The following is a 22174-nucleotide window of genomic DNA, read 5'->3' on the forward strand; positions in this document are numbered from 1 at the left end:
ATGTATATCATCAGAAAAATATGAAAGGTCAATATATTATAATCTGAATTGTTCATGCATTAATATTAAGATACTATGTGTAATAATATTTAAACCTTTTATAAAAGTTTTTATTTGGATAATTATTAATAAACAAAACTTTATAATTAATAAAATAAATTAGTCAAATAATAGGTATAGTGATTTTTGTTATGTCACTAAGCTCATGTGGCAAATCGACTGTTAGTTAGCACTAGCAACACAAAAGGAAATGTCTTAATTCGTCTATATTCTTATTGATCTATCTATCTATACACCTAATCTCTCTATCACAAAATATTCTCTTTGGGTGAAATCCACTCCATCTACACAGAGTCCAAGTATTCAGACTGTATGACAATGGAGCAATTAGGGAGATGAAATCCACCCCTTCAACCCATGCAGCCAAGGTGTGGACTGCTTGCTATTCCAGCCTGTAGGGTGGAATAGAACCCATAGCTCTTCCATGTCTTTTACACAGGATCCTAGATCCACATGAACATGTGACCCCTTTCCTGCCTAACGCAGCCAATTCATTGTGGCTTCCATGTCAGTATACATGGGCTGGCACAGAGATCTTTCACAGTGCAGAGGGGATGTACAAGCCCTGTGTGGCCATTTTATGTACTTCTGGAGAGGTGAGAAGGGCCCTGCTCTTGTCTTCCACAACAGAAGTGAATTTCACCCTGTGAGAAGTTAGTTAAAAGTCACTGAACTGCCAAATATGTATAGATACACTAAAGGCTTTGAAAATGTAAGTGGCTACAGTTCTTCTGTTTATAGAAATACTCAGTCAGGCTATATTATTTTCTTTTGTTAAAGCTTTATTTTGTTACGAACATATGGCTGAGAATAGTTTTCTATTCAGATGGAAGACAGGAATACAGAGGAAACTGACCTTTTTAGAGTCTTGCTACTGTACATGTTACTTTTTAACTAAATTATTTCATCGGCCTTCTCTTAGCAGCTCATCATAATTTACATAACCCCACAGTACTACAGATTATCTAAAACTAACAGATATTCAACATCAGGCCAAATTTCTCCCTCAGATACCCACAAATGGCTCCCACTGAAATAATCAGAAGTTGGACATCCACCTGATAGTAGAATTCAGCCAATAAATACAAACTGCACCATGAGGAGAGAGTCAAATTTGTCTGTTTGGTTATTAGAATTGCTGGTGTTAATGCCAAAGAAACACACTTACCCATCCCCTCATTTTTAAAAACCGAAAATCTTGATACAGATTTGCAATGGTAAAACACCACCATAATTTAGAGTCCAATCCTGCAAACATCTACTGCTGGCCTACAGTCCACTAATAGTAGTAGTTCCAAGGAATTCCTGGTCCTACAACATTATAATTTGGTTCTCTCCTCCAAAAAAAAAAACAAAAAACCCAGAACCACCACCCCTGAAAGAGGTAATAATGGAGTCAATTTTCAGTTTATTTTTAAATTAGATCTTTCATCTAAGTAGGAAAATATTTGGTGCCACCAACTGGTGCAGTAAATAGAACTGCTTGAGTAAACCAAACAGGATTTAGCCCACTATATCCTGTTAGCATACTATTAGATAATACTTTCCTGTATTATACGTAATTATTTTGTTAAATTTGTTTACCTTTCTCCATAAAGCTTTGGCTGTCACTTCCATCACTCTCTAGCAAATGTTCTTCTAACATCATACTATCAATAGAAATAGTATCCAAAGAGACTTGTGATGGACTTCTCTTCATGTTCTTATAAGAAACAGAGAATGCAGGGAGGTTGGACTGGCAGCGTTCCTTAGGCTTTCCACTTTTTAATATAAAGATATTAGGAAATTATTACTTAAAATGAAAAGAATTCTAGAAAAGAAATCAAAATCCTCCAACACAGGAACAAAATTAAAGAAACATTGGTATGTAATACAAAATAATTCTGTAATACTTAGGGCAGTGTTTCCCAAACTTGGGACGCCGCTTGTGTAGGGAAAGCCCCTGGCGGGCCGGGATGGTTTGTTTACCTGCCCCCTCCGCAGGTTCCGCCCATCGCGGCTCCCACTGGCCTGGAGCAGCGAACCATGGCCAGTGGGAGCCGCGATCGGTGGAACCTCCGGCCATAGCAAGTAAACAAACCATCCCAGCCCGCCTGGGGCTTTCCCTACACAAGCAGCATCCCAAGTTTGGCAAACACCGCCTTAGGGGGAAAAAAATATAGGTAAACAAGGTAAAGCATTCATTCACTGCCATCTATAAATTATGTTGTAGACGTGTCAATTATTTAGAATTTTGAAAACTATTCAAGAGTATGAAAATACAGCATTCTGTAATCAATTAAATGTTTAGTTAACACAATGTTCAATTTTTAACCATAATTTATTGGGGGATTCCACTGTCACTGCATATCTACAGAATTTATTAATGCTTAAAATGATATCTGTTTTGAACTACTAAATTCTCAGTTCTACTATCTATGGCAAGTAGCGGCAACCTTTGGCACACAGCCCGTCAAGGAAAGCCACTGGTGGGCCGGGCTGGTTTGTTTACCTGCATCAGATTCAGCTGATTGCAGCTCCCAGTGGCCATGGTTTGCCACTCCAGGCCAATGGGGCTGTGAGAAGCAGTGGCCAGCACATCCCTTGGCCTGTGCCGCTTCCCACAGCCCCCATTGGCCTGGAGCGGCGAACCATGGCCAGTGGGAGCTGCAATCAGCCGAATCTGCATATGCTGCAGGTAAACAAACCGTCCCGGCCCATCAGCGGCTTTCCCTGATGGGCTGCATGCCAAAGGTGGCTGATCTCTGATCTATGGCAATTATTAATTTTATTTGACTTGTACTATCAACTAACTTTTCCTGGGACATAAAGAGTGAACTCACTACTTAAAATATAAAATCTTTTATACCTTAATGTAGACTGGGTTGCAAGCATTCTAACGGTAGACAATTTTTCTTTGTTGATTTCAAGCTCTTCAGATTGTAAGGCTGTTTCTGGTTCTAAGTCTGCCACTTTAACAGGAGAGCCTTCAGTTCCACTTTTCTGATCAGTTAACATATTTGAAAAAATATTTTTGTCATCCTCTTTATCAGTGAATAACTCAATAGAATCTTCTCTGTTATTTAAAACATTCACCAAATCCCTAGAATACAAGCTACTTTTGTCACTTAATGCTACACAAACGTGTTCTGAATTACTCCTACTAAAAAGTCCACTACAATCACCTTCATTTGTTTTCCCCAAACACGTATCCAATGCATCATCTGAAAATGATATTCCCTTGTGAAAATCCATATCACTATCTGATTTAAAAAGGGGGTCCATCAAAATGACATTGTTAACCTCAGTGCTCGTAGACTCAGTTACACAATTAATATCCACACTACCAGTCTGTGTTATATCATTAGTTATTAGTTTACTTTCTGATACAAGAGTTTCCTCATTTTCCAAAGGTGAAAGATCTTCTGCCATGAGACTTTCTTCTTCCAAAACTGGAGACTTGCAGGGTTTTGCTTGAGCCACTGGATGGAGCAATAGAGCTATTTCTGCACTTTCAAGTAAGATCCCAATGCAGACATCTGTTTGTTGTGCAGGTTTTCCTGTCACTGCTCCTACATCTTTCCTTAGGTTTTCCAGGAGCACTACAAGGGAGTCATGGAGCAACAATAAGAAATGGAACTGGTAATGATTGATTTGCATGCTCACGTGTTTTTGAATATGAACAAGAACATGTACATCTGCATCAGAGGAAGAACTTGCAGACAGAACTCCTGAAGTGCTATTTGAAGGATGAAGCTTTTGAATCCCATTGGTCAAGGGTTCTGTCTCAGTGCTGTAATATTCCCTCAAAAGTTTTTTGCGCTGAAGTCTATTAGCTAGGTCACTAGAGTCACTTCTTGGAATGTTAAAAGATGTCTGATAATAAGAAAAGAGTTCCTTTTGTGACTGTGCAAATCTCGTTGGCTGGCAAACCCAAAGGGAGAGTGGGAATGAATCCACAAAGCTTATTGGTCGGCCTTTCCCACTTTTCATTCCTTCATAATCTATCCAAAATTGGGAAAAATGCACAGCCCAGACATCAGTGGCAGCAGATGTTTTTAGTGCATATTTATTTAGCTTAGGGGTGACATAACCTTTATAAACATCATGCATCTTAGTATCTTGTTCATGAGCGTGTCTCTGGAAGATTGGGTGCAGAAGATTAAAACTGTCATGAGATTTGGGAAAGCTGGTGAACGTTTTACTGAAAAATTCACAATCTTTGAAGTTCTGGAACAAGGCTTCCAGGTCAGAGTGTCTACAGTTTGGCGAGTGCCTTGTGTTTGTAGCAATCATTTCCGAACTTTGAATAGAAATTGCACGTGGCTGATCTTTATGGATTTCAGGTTTCTTTTCAGAGGGAATGATAAACTGCAATAGAAAAATACATCATCTAGTTACAAAATAGATTATAAAGGTACACACAATTTTAAAGAAAACAATAGTTATGTGAGGTAAAATAAACAAATGAAATTAAAGTTTTGTAGGATGACATGTACACTAATACAGAACAGGAGAGGCCAGGCTCCTGATTCTGCACCTTTTCATCTGGGTTCCCCAAATTTTGACCAAGGCCACCTCATATAAACCTGTTCATACGAAAATTGCCATGAATCTCAATGTCCATGCAATGTCCATGACAGGGCCTCTGGCTTCTCTTTTTTGAAATACGCAGGACGGTTACACTTGGCTGAAGTTTCTAATGCTTTAGGTCAGCTCAGAAGTGATTTTATAGACAGTTTAATGGAAAATTGGGTCAACTGTTTTAAAGTTAGCTTAGAGGTTCTCAGACTTCTGTACTGGTGACTCCCTTCACACAGCGAGCCTCTTGAGTGCGACCCTCCTTATACATTAAAAACACTTTTTAATATATTTAACGCCATTATAAATGGTGGAGACAAAGCAGGGATTGAGGTGGCGGCTGATGACTTGCGACCCCCCATGTAATGACCCCTCAGGGGTTCATGAGGTTGAGAACCCCTGAGTTAGCTGAACATGAAATCTTAACTCTCCTTCCACATGTATGCAAAAGGAACTTTCATTACATGATTGCTCAGTATTGTGCAATACAAAAGTTTTGTACGATTAAAATCTCAGCCTTAATGTTGCATTAACAATTTTTTTTTGCTATTATAAAAGTACATTTATTAGAACTCTTAAAACCTTGAAGTATTCCACAGTGTGCTAGAATAATCTCGAATTCCACATCTTTACAGTCCAAGTGTAAAAGGAAATAATATTTTAGACCTTGATCTTACATCAGGATCTGCTAACACAGATCCCTGACACCACACATAATGCCAGTGGGATCAATGGGACACCACCCAGGTACAGTAAAAGCTTTGTTATCCGGCCTGTTGGGGTAGTGGGGAGTGCCAGTATGTGAGAAAGTCCAGTTAAGTAAGGGGGAAGGAAGTTTGGGTGCAGGAGGGGGGCTCAGGACAGGGGGCTGGGGCACAGGGTGCCATATCTGGGCAGCGTTCACCTCGGGGTGGCTCCCTGCAAGAGATGACATGTCCCCTAGGCCAGGGGTTCTCAACCTTTTTCCTTCTGAGGCCCCCCAACATGCTATAAAAACCCCATTATGCACCTGTGCCCAATAACTGGTTTTCTACATATAAAAGCCACAGCTGGCGTTAGGGGTAGCAAGCAAAGCAATTGTCTGGGGCCCCATACCACAGGGGCCCCACAAAGCTACATTGCTCAGGCTTTGGCTTCAGCCTTGGGTAGTGGGGCTCAGGGCCCTGGACTTCAGCCCCATGTGGTGGGGCTTCAGCTTTCAGCCCTGGACTCCAGGAAGTCTAACACTGGCTCCGCTTGGCAGCCCCCCTGAAACCCGCTTGCAGCCCCCCAGGGGGCCCCAAGACCCCTGGTTGAGAGCCACTGCCCTAGACAGAGGTGTGACTAGGCAGCTCTGCGTGCTGCCTCCACCCTGAGCGCTGGCTCCACAGACCCCATTAGCCAGGAATGGTGGCCAATGAGGGCTGCAGGGGCTGCGCCTACAGGCGGAGGCAGTGGGCAGAGCCACTTAGCCACGCTTCTGCCCAGGAGCAGCAGGGACATGTTGCCGCTTGTGGGGAGCCGCCTGAAGTGAGCGCTGCTCAGATCCAGCACCCTGCACCCCAACCCCCTGTCCCTAGCCCCCTCCCACACCCAAACTCCCTCCCAGAGCCAGTACCCTGTACCCACTTCCGCACTCCGAACCCCTCATGGCTGTTCCTCCACCTAGGAGCAGCAGGGACATGTCACCACTTCTGGGGAGCCACGTGGAGGCAGGTAGGAACCTGTCAGCCTGGTGCCACCCCGACTATAAACCAAACTTTCAATGAAGAGCAGAAATGCTGGTGCAGAGAGCTTTCCGGCTGGTAAAATGCCACATAACACAGCTTTTACTGTATATGGATCCTCATGGCTGAATCCATTTGCAATGTTAGGGCTTAGGGAATCATACAGTGGAGCACATAAGTAACTTTGTCCTATTATCTTAAATGGAATTACTCATGTGAGTAAAGTTACTCATGTAATTAACTGGATGCTGGGTTAGATCCCAAATTTGTAAGTAAGTATTCATTACACCATAAGTACGTTTTCATAATCAGTATTTGGGTAACTTACAATATCTATTATTACATATACATATCAAATGCATATTTAGGAAGTTTCATTTAAAGCATCACACTTTCATACTAAGAGCTTGTCTACATGGTGGGGTTATGTACTTTACAGGTGTGTGATTTCTAAAGTGCACTAAGGTGTTGCACATTAATTGGTCTGGGTAGACCCTGCTAGTGTGCACTAAAGGCTCCCTAGAGCACTTTAATGTAATAGTGTTTGAAATAGCAGTATGTTAAAATGCATTAGCAGGGTCTACACAGACCAATTAAAGTGCAGCAACACATTAGCATGCTTTAGAAATCACACCGTGGCAAAGCGCATTACCTCCTCATTTGGATAAGCCTTAAATATTGCAATATCTGTAAAAATGGCAGTTATGGAGTCTGTTTCTCCTTTTCTTTGAGTTTTCCTTGCCATTCACAGGGATAAACTTATTATGCGGTGCCATTTATGACAATTTAATTGCATTTTGAAATAGTTTGTTTCTCAGCTGAAAGCCAGCTAAAATGAATGTCAAAAGTGCACAGTCAAACTCATAACTGATCATATCTTTATATTTCAGGAGCTCATCTCTCTAGTATATCAATTTCATAAGGCCTTTACAGCTTCATGATGCGGAGGGGAGAAGTCTGTAGCACCTTACTACAAAAAAGGAAAAATTCTCACTGTGTGTAACAGAACTGCTTAACCTGCACTCTCCCCTCAAGAACCACAATGCTAAAGGATCACCACCAAACAGCTGCAGTTCTACAAAGAGCAGGAAAAAAGCATGATCAGACATGTCAAGAAGGCACTCTTATAACATATGACACCCCTCAAAAAGCTGTAGATCTCACAACTAAAAAACGATGGCAAGTTACTATTGTTCTCTGCATATTAGAGGTACAATTGCACATACAGAGATCTGAACCGTAAATATGCAATCCAGGCATACTTTCCACTTTGGCAACAGGCCATCCTGGCATTGCTGAATGAGACTTTTAGCCAAACCTACTGACTACTTTGCATAGAGGGGCTATGTCCAGAAGAGATGGTGATCTGCTACACCATGTCCTCTGTTCTGCTCACACATCTTTCCTTAGACCATCATATTCTCCTTTTTTCGTTACTTGGCTAATAAGTCTTTTCAGAGAAAAAGAGAATGTATTTTGCTCCATAAAATCCCCAAATACTCCTTCCACACAGTACCTTTAACATAAGTCCATCCACTCTAACATCAACATGCTCATCAGATTTTGAATTGTCATTTAATTTATACATGGCCATGAACTGATTGAGACTTTGTTTCACATCCAATGCAAATTGATTTAGCCAAAGAATACTTCTTTCATCCAGAGTGAACTGCAGAGCATTCAGTTGCACATAAAGGTTTGGACATGGAACTGAGGAAGAGACAAAACAAAATTACAGCAAACATTTATTTTAGTTTAATAATGCAGAGACATGATATCTCCTCTACTTTCTGTCATGGAAGAAATGGAAAACCCACTCTTTTGACCATGGGAAAGGATAGGCTGAAGGAGCCTGTGTATCACTCCTAACTCTCTCTGATGTCTCAATTACTCCATGCAAAAAACTTCAATTAAAATAGAATTAAAAGGAGGTGGGCACCACAGTTAAAAGAAAATGGCAGGGCCACAGAAGAGCCTCTGTCCTGAGCATCATCCCCAGGTAGCCTGCTGGGATTTCCTTACATGAGAGAATGTTGACCCCTGTTACGTAACTAAAACAACTCTAGCAGACCTTTTGTTACATCTTTGGTAGGTCTGCAAAAGCTTGATTTCTTTGGTACAGCAGAGGAGTGCAAACGTTCAAAAAATGTGTGTGTGTATATATAGAGAGAGAGAGCGCGCGCGTAGAATCAGTATTTTATTTCTTGGTAATGTCATGCACATTTTTGTACTTAAAATGCAGTATTTACAAAAATCAAGGCTTTAAATGTGTTGCTAGGAACAAACATCAGTAAAATGGTGAAGTGCTGTGTTCACAGAAGTAATTTTACAATTAATTCAGTGCAAAAAGCTTTTCACCATTTTTGAATGTCAAACTTGAATCAATATTTCCATTAGGTCTCAAGCTACCATTAGGCTTCGCCAAAGGGAAAATAATGCAAGAGATTTATTTTTCAGAACAAAAACCTTACTAGGATAGTCTTTTCCATCTGGATAGTAGTATTCAGTGAATTCAATATGAATAGCTGACATTTCTGGTGGAAGATAAAGTGACTTTTTATTGCAAGAAATCAGAGTTTTAGGGGAAGAACGACACTGGTCTGCTGTAGAGACCTGCAAAAGACAAATGTTCAGTTTTTTCAATATGTAACTATTTTTGTGAGTCATTAAAAATGCTTGATTCTGCCAGTGGTGCAAGGGATAGTGCAACCTCACATATGGGATCTGCAACACGCTGAGCACTGGCCTGGTAACCCACTGATGTAGATTCCCCATGGTACCCATTGCAGAGAGCAATGCATACATGACTATCATGTAATAGAGGCAGTCTGCATTCACTCATCTCCAAGACAGTAGTCAGAGGACAGAAGGGGCATGGTGATGGATGGAGTCAGGGCATGGCACTATAATCCCTCTGCATGTGTGTATGGGAAGCAGCAGGTGCATGCAGCAGACAAGGGGATATCCACACAGATAAGAATCAGGCAAGGACCTGTAGGGACCCAGCAGCTTCGCCAAAATACAGGCAGGTCTGCCGGAGAAGGGGTTTGCCTGAAAGATGGCCAGCCCATGGTGTTCCCAGCTCAGCCAGCTGGTGAGGCGACTATAGACAAAATTCCCCTCTCTCTGCATTGTTCTGGAGCCAGGAGCACTGCAGCTTGTGTGCCAACTCTCCAGGAACAAGCTTTGGATCACATGCTGCTCTGCAGGGTGCTCAGTACGCTACTGCAGGATTCTTTGGGCTCAGCGACACCCTGAGGGCCACAGAGTAGCAGAATCAAGTCCTAGTAGAATGACATCTCTCCACTTGTGCTTTTAACAATATAAATGTTACACAAACTTTACATTAATTGCATCCAAAGTAAATTCAATAAAAAAGTGTTACTTTTGGTACATAATTTATCTGGCTCTTCTGATCGCTTAAGATTTGAGTGTGGACTAACTTAAGAAATATCTGCCAAACCAAAAACGCTTGCATCCAGTGCTTTTGTCTGTCAGCTTCCTACCTTCAAAATAGCTTTAAAATAAATGTTTAAATATACAGTCCTGGTTGGTTTCTGTTTTACTGATTTTGCAGAAGAATAGTTGGAAATTATACACGAGTAAAATTGTATAAACCTCTCTCACCCAGTTCAGATAACTTAAATTTCATACACGTCTGTATTAATACCTATAGTAATTCTAAATAATACTATGGCAAAATATAATTTTATAAATACAAAACTTAAGTTGATGTAATTGTGAAAGTTAACATAAATAGCTTCCTAGCTGTCCTACAAAAACAATGTGAAGTAATAATAGAGGACAAAAAGAGAGAGTAAAGCAACTGAAAAGAAGCAAATTAAATGTTAAATGTCTATCAAACTAAGAAACAAAAACATTTCATAAAATAATTATGCAAATACTGAAATGTATAAAAAAATTTAAAATCCAAATGTGAAATTCTGGTAGCAAGCTGCAACCTCCACTCTAACAGGGAGACTAGAGCGGGCACAGCACCAAAAGCCTGGGAAGGGGCAAGGTTAGGGTGTCTGGAAGATGCATTGACGGAGCACAGATCTCAGGCATCCTCTGCTGGCAGCTGAAATTTAAAGCTGCCTTCCCAAGCAGAGCACCGCCCCCACACCATCTCCAGGAGATAATGGCAATAAGTACTCTTCTGGTGCAGCTGCCCCCTTCCTATGCCTGTGAGAGTGAATCTGGACCTGAGAGAGTAATTAAAACAGCAGCAAATATCAACAAAAAGAATGTCAAAAAGTTCATTAAAAAATATCACTTGAAGTAAAATAGTAATAATGAAATGTTAAATCAGTTTAAACATTACACTGGAAAATCAATTCAGCATATATTTAAACAGGGAATATGAAACCCTAAAAATGAGAAATCTAAAACTACATACTAAAACAGCAAATCCCTTGAGCATTCCGCATGACACAATGAAAGGATAAGATTCTAAACTACAGCATCTGTAGGTGATGTCTTTATATTACAGCAGATCCAAAGTCTTACTCTCATTAAATCAAGGACAAAAATTCTATTGATATTCATATTTTAATATAAAACAAGAGCAAGTCATAAGAGTCTAGTCCAATAACTGATATAGTCAATGGAGAGAGTCCTATTGATATCAATGGACTTTGGATCAGGCCCTTAAAAATTATGGCTAATATACATGAGAGGTAAAGCAGTCAAGGGACAAAGTGACCCCAAATTCACCAATTGGGGGGGAGGGGGGAAACATACCTGGTATATATTGAAATCTGCAAGTCTAACAACAACAGGACTGGACATGAGTTTATCCTTTGGTTGTTGGGGAGATACAGAAGAAGCCCTAGAAGTTCCAGGTATCTGATGTTCCTTGCCTGTAGGAAACAAGAATGGCAAAGTCATTTAAAATAACAACCTAAGTTAGAATACACTGTGTCTTCAGTGAACATTAAATGTAAGCAATAAAACGTGTGAACAGAGACAAAATACCTGTTTGTATGTTTGGAGGAGAACCATGAGGCGGGGATTTAGTTGGAGTATCTATATTATGATCCTTCACAGCCTGTTTAAGTAATTCAACATTGCTTTTGAACTCATGTAATAATTCTTGGGCCCATCCGCTTCTGATTTTTGTGGCATCACTATAATGCATCCAGTGACTGCAGTTGTCTTCTACAGGAGAGAGACATATGTGCCCCAAAACTAATACAAAGTTTCCATTTGAAATAACATGAAAAAACATTTGAAAACTTTTCAGATTTTCTTCAAAATGTGATTGCACTAAATCTTGTGACTATTCGGTAATGTAAATGGCAAGTAATGGCACTAATTGACAAACTCCTCACTGACCTCAAGAACAAAATTGCTCCTTGACTCGAGCAGTTAGGCAATATTCAGGGCCTTGCTAGACTGTATCCATTAAGAGAAGAGATTGATAATATGAGTCAGGCATTTTTTTAGTGCCATCTACAGAGATTGTACACAAAGTGCTGTTTCCTTGATCACAATTTCCAGCTAAATTCCCTCTAATCTGCACAGCCACCCAACAGGCTATCAAGTGCCATACACTTCAGGTGTCCTCCCCCAACTGCTGCGCTGCTCCTGCCCTCTCCCTTGGAGCCCCTGGCCAGCTGCTCCCAGGATCCTCCTGCTTGCTGTGCAGAGTAGGGGGAGGGGCGCTGAAGTCAGGGTGTCCCCCTCCCTTGTACTCCACCTCCACAGAGCGGGGGCCCACGGACATGAGACATGACAGGGCTCAGGCCAGAGAGAGCTTGCTGGCAGCTGTTGCTGTGTCTGAGCAAGCAGGCTTGACTGCTGAGGGCCGGTCTACTTAAAAGAGCAGCATACTTAAAGAGGCAGTGCATGTCTTTCTCTGTCACACACACAGTGTGTCCCTCTCTCTCTCTCTCTCTCTCTCACACACACACACACACTTTCACACTCACCTCTCAACATATACTTGCATGATTGCTATTGTTACTTGACACTTCTTTCAAAGTATCTTGATTTAGTTTTTTGACTTGTCTATGCATTTCATAATTTTTATTTCTCTCTTATGCTTAAACTTAATTCTTTTGAGTAGTGAGTTCTAAAATGCCTAACCTGTCCTGGCTGGACTAATTATCCCTATGGTAACTTTTAAAAATACATATTATATCTAGGTTTTTTGTTTCTACTGGTGGCACACCTCCACACATTACCTCGATATGGTACCCATAACAAAATTCATTCAGTACATGGATGGAAAAAAATTAGAGGGAACACTGATTTCCAGCTTGCCTTTCTAGCAACTCCTGTGCCCCAAGGAGCACTGTCGCTGCTCCCTCTCAGGGACATGTTCACGACTGCTTCTCTTGTTGTCAGTTTACTCTCTCTTGGCTTGTTCTGGTCCCTTTCTACCTCTGACACACAGCTGCAACCAACCAATTGCCCCAACTTCTGGTTTAGCTTCTGCTCAGGCCCTGCCATGTTGGTCAATGTCTTGGCTTCTACTGTTTCAGCAAGGCCATTTAATTCCTCTTTCATCTAGCCTGAACGAATGATGCTTCCTGTACCCACTGACTTTAACCAAGTCTGTGACTGATGGCAGCCATTAACACCTTCCAACACCACAGTATCAGTTCTTATCCAGCAACTTATACTGAATTTGTTTAAATATAACCGTAGCTCAGACAGAAATTTCTCAATTTCTTCTCCTCCAAGACAAACAAACAATAGAGAAGAACTGCTTGCCCTAGTCCATGTAAGAAGGTTCACTATATCAAGCTGTAGCTAATCCCAAATTTAAAGGTAACTTTTGGCCAAAATTGAACAATGGACATTAAAGAAAAAATGATTTTTTAATGTTTAGATTTCTGAAAAAATCTATTAGCCCAAAATGATTTGCAACAAATCCTAGTCTGGAATTTACTACTAGCAAGTCAAGCTTCAATTTTGGTGCGAGTCAATCAATTCTTCCATGACTTAATATGATGACTGCATGGCGTGCTCATTACATTTCCATAGTAGCACACTAACAAAATTAAGTGCACTAATGAAATTCTGGGGAATCTCTGTACCACATCTGTAGAATAAAGTGCGGAATCAACAACAAAAAGTTTGATACCTGTTCATCTAGTAGATTGTGCCTTGCTCTCCCTTAAATTTCAAATTAATACATTCAAATCTTGGTGTCGTCTTTCTTCACATGAAATGGATTACAATGTTCCAACACAACTGTATTTATGTCCAAAGTATTTTGTTAACTATGCTTTAAAGAGCTAGTGTATAAAATTTTGGGTTCAGTTCTCAGTATTTTTATTTCATATGTAATGGACATGAACGTACTGAACCGACCTTAAAAGTATATATTTCAAATACTTGTTTGTAGAAATATTATTGCCCATGTCTTCTGTACATTTGACTAATTTTTATCTTTAAAACTAAAATACAATTAATAAATATACTAATAAATATTTATCACATACCTGCTTTGTGAAAAGGATAGTAGTCCACAGCTAATTGGCTAAAGGAAATCTGCATAGCTCCTCCTGTAATACTTCTGTTTGATTCTGTAAAACAAGACAGTATTTAGCAATGTAGATGCCTGACCTACATCAGTAAGTTTTCACTTTTTCATTACAGTGAATCACCATGGCCAAAAGTATTGGATCAAAAAATGAGGTATCACAAAAATAACTTTGCAGTAGCGTATCCTGGCCTAACTGGCCAGGATGGGCCCCCAATGCCTAAGATAAGGCCAATAAATTTGTAGCTGGAAACTCTGGTGCTACTATCCAGGAAATACTTCTGAAAAATCCTGATTCTTTATTTCCTATTAATCTCTTCTATGTCCATTAAATATAAAGCAGCCTGCTATGCAACAGAAAAAATGACTATGTGGCTCTTTGGATGTACATTTGTATATAGTTTTATTGTGGTTATTTAAGAGAGACTATACAAACATTAACAGGACTTCTCAATCTGTCTTCCAATTTACAATAAGTTTGAGAATATAAACAATTTTGGAAAAGGAAATTTGTGTTACCTTTTTCTTTAGAGTGAATATCATCACATATATGCAGGTCCAAATGAGAAATTACTAAGTGGTGAGAAGTTTCCTTAACATCAAAATCACTGAACAGCTTTACAATTGCATCATTCTGATCAGGTGCTGCTGAAGCCTGGTGTGTTTTCACTTGCTGAGAGGTGGGTGCAGGGGTGGAACTCTGAAAAAATTAAGTCACACAACTTTAGAGAAACTTTTCCTTGAAGCATGAACTTCAAACATTTTAAGACTGAAATGTAAAAACAATTCTAGGGGGAGATTTTCACAGGCACAAGTAGCAGTTAGGTTCCCAACTCCCTCTGAAAGTCAATGGGAGATAGATGTCCAACTGCTGTATGTGCCCTGGAAAATCTCACCCCTAATTACTGATTAAGGCACCGCATTTCCTGCAAGTACTCAACGCCAGCAACTTCATTTAATCAGCCTTCATAGTAACATCTTTTTATGTTTGTTTTTCTCTCTTATCAAGTCTACCACTTATCAGTGCTACTTATGCTTGAGAGCTTGCTCTCTTACAGCACATCTACTACTACTTGATTTTGCAGTCACATCTGATTGGCCAAATCTTACTCTGGGAAGGTCTCCAACTCAGCAGGATTTCTGCTGTATGATGGTGAGAGGGGGCAATAAATGATTTATGCAGCTGGTGTACAGAATGTGTTCCCCAACTCGCTCTTATGCCACCCTGCTACATGTCCATGCAGTAAGGCTGGATTGAAGAGCGTGAAAGTGGATTTGTCAGTATGCAGATTCACTGGCCATTATTCTTCATTGAGGGACACTCTGGCTACTTCAACCTCAGACCACAGTAGTGGTGTTAGAGAAGTCTCTCTGCTTCCTCATCAACAGCAAAAGAAGGGGAAAAGATTCCAAAGCCCTGTCTTGCTATGTATGTTACAGGATGCAGAGGTTTTCAGCATAATACGATATTCTATTTGTGACATCATTATCACTTGCATGGTAACAGATTATGATATCAAATATGGACTTATGATTTCACTCCAAGTTCAAACAAAAGAGGCTAGGTTGCTAGAGGAAAAGCTCGTATTAAAACACAATTTTTCAGTAACACTAAAGGGAAATAAAACTATACTAGTACTTTTCAATTTTGTGTAAGTATCCTCCGTCTCTCTCAAAATTTGCTCTAGTGTGTAAGACTCTCTTTAAACGTATTTTGGAATTCAACCGCAGAAAATGGTTCCCATTGTAAACACAGCACTATACACCACATTCAATCAACCGCTGAAATAAATACAGAAGTCTAAATATTCCAAATACATGATTTAATAAATATAATTTACTTCCTTGTCATGATACTCAGAATTGACAGATCTTATGATGACTTTTAGCATGATTTAAGATGCAAAATCTGATACTCTTGATCAAAAATGAATAACTTAAGAGCTCTCCAAAATAAATTAAACCAACTAATCGTTTATTATGGTGTTTTAGAGTATCTGTATTTACTAAAACTTTACAGTGACAACCAATTAGCTTACCTGTGTGGGTTCAGAAGCCAAGTTTTTTCTTTGTTCAGTTGATTTCTCTATTGCTTCGCTAAGAGATTTAGCATATTGTACCATAGCTTTCAACTGGGAATCAGTTAAAACCCATAGCAAATCATCTAGTATTAGAACCAGTTTTGATGCCACTACATTGCAATCCTTTAACTGTTGAATAAATGAAACAATCTTAAAAATTAAATAGGAATATTGCATTCGATTCAAGAAATGAGTATTTGAAAAGAAATAAGTTAAAATGCAAAGGACGTGGCACACAAGACATGTGACACTTTTTCCATAAGATTATATTAATATTTCAAGTAAAAATGACTGTAAAATAGTATTTGAAGTTCTGTGTTCGTCTCTCAAGGATTTTCATATCAAATATGCTCAATTTACAAATAAAAATGTTGTTTTCTAACTGCCTACCCTGCATACTCAACCTAAACCCTGAGAAATAAAGCTGAATTCTTTCCTCATTATACATCAACACAAATAAAGGCAATACAGGCCAAATTAGACCATTAGCTAAACCTATATAACCCCATGGTCTTCACATTTTGCCTGCTCTAACTACTATAATCAGAGCTTGGTAAACTATTCTGTTGACGATGCTTCCTCAGAAAAATAAGATGAAATATCTTAAATTTATAGAGTGCCATATTTTATGTAGTCCCAGTGCAGAATCTCTGCTGTGTGCCTACCTATACAGAGTGTTTTATAAAAATAAATGTCAAATACAAAAACAAATGAAAGAATGTATAAACATATCACAGATTCACAAGTGTTCAAATTTACCCTTCTTTTAAGTGTAACCCTGATTTTTGATTGGTTAGTAATCAGTCGAACTGGAGCACTCATGATTTCATGCTGAGAACTCTGGATTGCATCTGCTTCTATTCTGATCATTTGCCAGTTGATCTCTTTGAAAGTTAATACCTAAAACAAAACAAAGCCTGTTAATTTAATATGCCAATTTATTTGCCAGTAAGAATAAAAACATTTTATGGAGTTTTAGTAGCAACAGAAATGACATGTTCCATATTCTGACTAAAACTGTTGGTAAATAAAGCTCTGGCCCTTCAAGTAAAAAAAAATATATATATATATATATATACACACACCTATCTCATAGAGCTGGAAGGGACCTTGAAAGGTCATTGAGACCACCCCCTGCCTTCACTAGCAGGACCAACTACAGTCCCTGACAGATTTTTTTTGCTTTTTGGGGTTTTTTTGGGGTGGGGGTGGGGAGGCAGATTCCTAAATGGCCCCCTCAAGGATTGAACTCACAACCTTGCGTTTAACAGGCCAGTGCTCAAACCACTAAGCTATCCCTCCTTTGCACCCACCAACAGTGTCATTTCTAAGATCAGGGATTATTTTTATATTTTTCTTAGTGTATTTAGTTATAAAGTCTGTTCATTCACTTCTATAGCATTTAGGTTTTTTAAAGGTCTTATGCTGGTTTCTTCTGTGGACTGGACTCTTCAAGTGGTCTCAAAATGTTCAATTCCAGTGCTGTTGATTAGTTTGGGGAAGGGGAGAGGTTTAATGGTAGAATTTTTTTTTAATTAAAGAGAATTACTACATACATTATGGATCCCACTGAGTGTATAACTCTGAGTTGATGAGGGATACAGCAGGCAAGGAATCAGATGAAGATGCAGAAAACTACTCCTACCTTCTTTAAGAACACTTAGAGCAAATGAAATAGACTGGCATTTTCATTGCTTATATACAAGTAATTTTGTTCAGGACAATTCCCTGTAAGTAAAAGGGATTTTAAATGTAAAAGTGTTTGTTGTCACACTGATAAATTTAGGAATGACACATTCAAAACCTATTCAGGATTATAAACCTCTTTAATGCCTGGACTAAAAATTAGGTAGTCTACAAACTAGGATTATAAAGTAGTGTACATGTGTATATAAGGTTCATATACAACAAAAGCCATGTCCTAAGGAATTCCCCATACATTTTAAGCAAATAATGTGTATTTCAAACATCCACACATATAGATACAAACTCTCACTAACAGGTAATTAATTTACATATAAGCTACAAGAGGTATACTGGGTAAAGAGTAAAAAAGGGGAGTTAAGATTTGTCTGGATGACTCATTTTGATCTTCTCAGATTAATATTTGTTGGGTTTTTAAGATCATTACTATGTTCACTTTGAGTTGCTGCCCTTAGGTAAATGATAGACATCAGTCACGTTAACTCTGGCTGAAAGTTTTTTAGCTGGGAATAACCAACTCTAAATAAAACAATACGGTCAAAGTTCAAAATATTAAGTCCACCTGACTTATAACTAAACATATCTTAGAGAAACAATCATCTTTCAATATAAACTTGTCACTATAAACATTATTATTTTGGGTACTGGGCAGAAAACAAGAGAAGGGTATCCATTAATCTAGTACTCTTATAATTTTTAAAAATGATAATACCTTGTTACTTGAACTAGCAATTAGGAGATAGTGGAATGGTTTAATTTGACTATTAAGAGTACAGTATACTAGTAAATTTCTACAAAGAAATAACTTGTTTAGAAAAGAGTTAAGGTTCCTTAAGGAGACCATTCACCCATGAAAAACCTTAAAAGCAAGGAAATGTCCAATTAAGAGTTTTTCTTTACCACACCCCCATATCTCATATTTCATACCTTCACAGACAGGTTGTTTATAGAAGAGTGGAATCTATAAACTAGAAGTTTCTATAAACGAGAGGCTGCTCTAGTTTACAATGAGCTGCCCACAGTCCTGGGGGCAACTGGGAGCAGCTGAGACTAGCTGGCATGCACAAGCGCTCCAGCCACACCCAGGCCACATTCCTTTGTTTAAAATCATAAAGTCACAATTTAATTACCTTCCTTACTCCAAAGTTGACAGAAGCAAATAGCAAAAGGTATTCTTTACCTCTCCACGCTGAGATTCTTGTATTCGAGTAAATCTTAAATCACCATGTTCCCAGTTTGCATTTACGCTATATATTCTCAACTGGGAAAGTTCAAATGAAGCATTAAAAGCTTTCGCTCCAATCCGGATTATAATGGAGTTCACAGAAACAGAAATTCCTTCTACCACTTTTTCAGCAAAGCCATATTCACTGGAAAGTGAAATGCCAAGATTTAAATTACAGATCTAATGTTATTGCTTAATAAGTATCACTTTATGCACTAAGACATGAAACATACCATACAATACAAAACTTGTAGTGCACCCAATCCTATTCATAAACGTTCATTAAAGATACTTACCTCTGAAAAATTTGTAATATAGTATAATCTCTATTGTATGTTCCTAATCTAAAATTAACGACTAAATAGTTTTTCATGCAGTTGAACTTCAATCAAGTATAACACATGCAAGTTTCCATTTTAAATATTACAGTAGCCTTCAGATTATTCAGCAATCTAGCATCTATTTATGTATATTTTAGGAAAAATTAATGTCAAATGAATTAACATTATTCCACCACAAGAGTATATTAGCCTTGCTAATATTTATCTGTACAACAAAGCTTATTAAAGCTATAATTACTTTACGTATTATGCTTTTTTGAGTGAGGTGAGGATGAGAAGGCATAATATTGGCAAATTGTGCTTAAATATATAACTGCATATACTCAAGCAGATGAATTTCAGGATTAAAGGGACAGTTTGGTTAAAACTTGTTTTTAAAGGAAATTTTCTTAATTCTGTTACAAATAATGCCTTGCATTACTAAAAATTAAAGAATTTTTAAAAATCCAATTTACTTTTCACTATTTTTCTTTTTAAATACAAAAGCTTTCAGTCAGCTTAGACAATGAAAGTAGTTGGCAGCTTTTTATTCTTTTACAGTGCTTTAAATAGTAAATAGAACCTATAACGGTTATTAATGTAGGTTCCAGCCCTGCAACCAGATTGATGCAGGCAAATCCTCTGTCAAGGTGAGCCGGCTTTCTAAGGATATGTCTAATGCTTCTGGGAGTGAGCCTCCCAAGCCGGGTCCACTGACTTGTGTTAGCACCCTAAGGTGAGTTATGTTCAAACAAGTCAGTCAACCCAAGCTGGGATGCCCATTCCAAGGTGCAGTGTAGCCATACCCTAAAGGAGTTGATATAAGCAGATCCAATTAAATAACTGGGACCACAATTATACCTGGGTATACAGTAAAAGCTTTATCATCCAGCTTATTGCGGGAATGGGGGTGCTGGTAAGTAAAACATTCTGGTTAACTAAGAGGGATGGAGTTGGGTGTGGGAAGGGGTTCAGGACTGGGAGTTGAGGCATAGAAGGGGGTGTGGGCTCTGGGAGGGGGCTCGGGTGCCGGATCCAGACAGCGCTCACCTCAGGCAGCTCCCCTCAAGCAGTGACATGTCCCTGCTGCTCCTAAGCGGAGCCGCAGCTAGGCAGCTCTGCGCACTGCCTCTGCCCATAGGTACTGCCCCGCAGCTCCCATTGCCCATGGTTCCCAGCCAATGAGAGATGTGGAACCTGCCACTTGGATCATCAAAAACTGCTGCCACAGCTTGAACGAAGCCTCAAATTGTCCCTGAAGTGGACCTGATTTTTCCAGGAGTGGAGATGCCCAAGCAGGGCCTCCCCTGTAAGAAAGCTGATAACCTCATTCAGTTATGGTCAGTGGTGTAGGACTCTGGGCATAGCAGAAATAGGAGCTGACAGTGAATTAGGAACCCAAAAAAATTGTTGCAATCACCCTTAAACTTGTCAGGCAGGGGGACTTTGGCCTTGTGGGGAGCAGGGGTAAGAGCTGAAGGCTCCATAGCTTGAGCTTGCAGGACTGCATTCTATACTTGTAGGGCAGCAACTTGGGCCTGCAATGTCTATAGGGCTCCCAGTATGTCCACCATAGAGATACTGACCTTTGAAGAATCCACATACTCTGTATAAGCCAGGGGTGGGTAAACTATGGCCTGAGGGCTGCATCCATCCCTTCAGACATTTTAATGTGGCCCTTGAGATCCCGCCAGGGAGCAAGGTCCAGGGCTTGCCCTGCTCTGGTGCTCCAGTCGGCGAGAGTTGGGGGCTTGCCCCACTCCGTGCAGCTCCCGGAAGCAGCGGCATGTCCCCGCTCTGGCTCCTACACATGGGTGCAGCCAAGGGGCTCGGCACACTGCCCCACCCCCGCAACTCCCACTGGCCGGGGACTACGGCCAATGGGAGCTGCAGGGGCGATGCCCAAGGACAGGGCAGCGTGCAAAGCTGCCTCGCTGCACCTCCGTGGAGGGGGACTGACGCTGCTTCTAGGAGCTGCTTGAGGTAAGCACCACCCAAAGCCTGCACCCGATCCCCTCCCAAGCCCCAACCCCAGCCTTGATCCCCCTCCAAACTCCTTGGTCCCAGCCCAGAGCCCCCTCCTGCACACTGAACTTCTCATTTATGGATCCACCACAGAGCCCGCACCCCTAGCCGGAGCCCTCACCTCCTCCCACACCCCAACCCCCAATTTCATGAGCATTATGGCCTGCCATACAATTTCCATATGCACATGTGGCCCTCAGGCCAAAAAGAGTTTGCCCATCCCTGGTATAAGCTCTAGTTCTCTTATTGTCTGTGTTGGGGCTGCTCAAACTGTCAGTAACCAGGATGTAGGTGGTCATGCCTAATGCTTAGAGCAGGCTGTCATAAGCATACAGCTAAGGGTAGCATAAAATTCCTCTTTACCCTGTAAAGAGTTAATTCCTCTTTTACCTGTAAAGAGTTAAGAAGCTCAGATAACCTGGGTGACACCTGACGAAAAGGACCAATAAGGGGAGAAGATACTTTCAAATCTGTAGGGGGAAGGTTTTTTGACTGTGTCTCTTGGAGCCAGCCGGGAAACAGGGCAGGGGAAAACACATCTCCCTAGCTATATCTGAACTAAGCATCTAGTATTGCAGAAATAGTAAGTAATAGCAGAAAAGAAATGCGTTAGATTACCTTTTGTTTTAGCTTGTGAATTTTCCCTGTGCTAAGATGGAGGTTTATCCCTGTTTTTGTGACTTTAAACTTTTGCCTAAAAGGGAAATCCTCTGTGTTTTTGAGTCTTTTGTTATTCTGTAAAGTACTTACCATCCTGATTGTACAGAGGTGATTCTTTTACCTTTTCATTAATTAAAATTCTTCTTTTAAGAACCCGATTGATTTTTCATTGTTCTTAAGATCCAAGGGTTTGGGTCTGTGTTCACCTGTACCAATTGGTGAGGATATTATTCTCAAGCCTCCCCAGGAAAGGGGTGTCGCGGTTTGGGGGGATATCTGGGCTCCAAGTGGCCCTCCCTTAATGTTTGGTTAAATCACTTGGTGGTGGCAGCGATACT

At 40.0% G+C, this 22174-nt stretch overlaps 1 protein-coding gene and 1 long non-coding RNA gene across 8 annotated transcripts in view; one reads left to right on the top strand and one right to left on the bottom strand.

Annotated features, from left to right (window-relative positions):
* Positions 1–3526, top strand: part of LOC116829640 (uncharacterized) — a 51266-nt gene extending 47740 nt beyond the window's left edge. Inside the window, exon 3 of the long non-coding RNA XR_004374788.2 lies at positions 3453–3526. This is a non-coding gene — a long non-coding RNA (uncharacterized LOC116829640). The remainder of the gene's footprint in view (positions 1–3452) is intronic.
* BLTP3B (bridge-like lipid transfer protein family member 3B) overlaps positions 1–22174 on the bottom strand; it is an 80725-nt gene that overhangs the window by 15735 nt on the left and 42816 nt on the right. For 5 of the 7 annotated variants that reach the window (XM_032788563.2, XM_032788562.2, XM_032788564.2 and 2 more), the window contains 11 exons: positions 18787–18976; positions 16662–16802; positions 15861–16031; positions 14341–14521; positions 13781–13864; positions 11304–11486; positions 11070–11188; positions 8798–8939; positions 7843–8036; positions 2909–4410; positions 1645–1820 (listed from right to left, as the gene is read on the bottom strand). In XM_032788563.2, the coding sequence (XP_032644454.1) occupies positions 1645–1820; positions 2909–4410; positions 7843–8036; positions 8798–8939; positions 11070–11188; positions 11304–11486; positions 13781–13864; positions 14341–14521; positions 15861–16031; positions 16662–16802; positions 18787–18976 (3083 nt within the window). The remainder of the gene's footprint in view (positions 1–1644; positions 1821–2908; positions 4411–7842; positions 8037–8797; positions 8940–11069; positions 11189–11303; positions 11487–13780; positions 13865–14340; positions 14522–15860; positions 16032–16661; positions 16803–18786; positions 18977–22174) is intronic. The other 2 variants (XR_012656135.1, XR_012656134.1) reach the window with 1 other exon arrangement.

The sequence above is a fragment of the Chelonoidis abingdonii genome, chromosome 1, assembly GCF_003597395.2.
Source record: "Chelonoidis abingdonii isolate Lonesome George chromosome 1, CheloAbing_2.0, whole genome shotgun sequence".
Lineage (NCBI taxonomy): Eukaryota > Metazoa > Chordata > Testudines > Testudinidae > Chelonoidis > Chelonoidis abingdonii.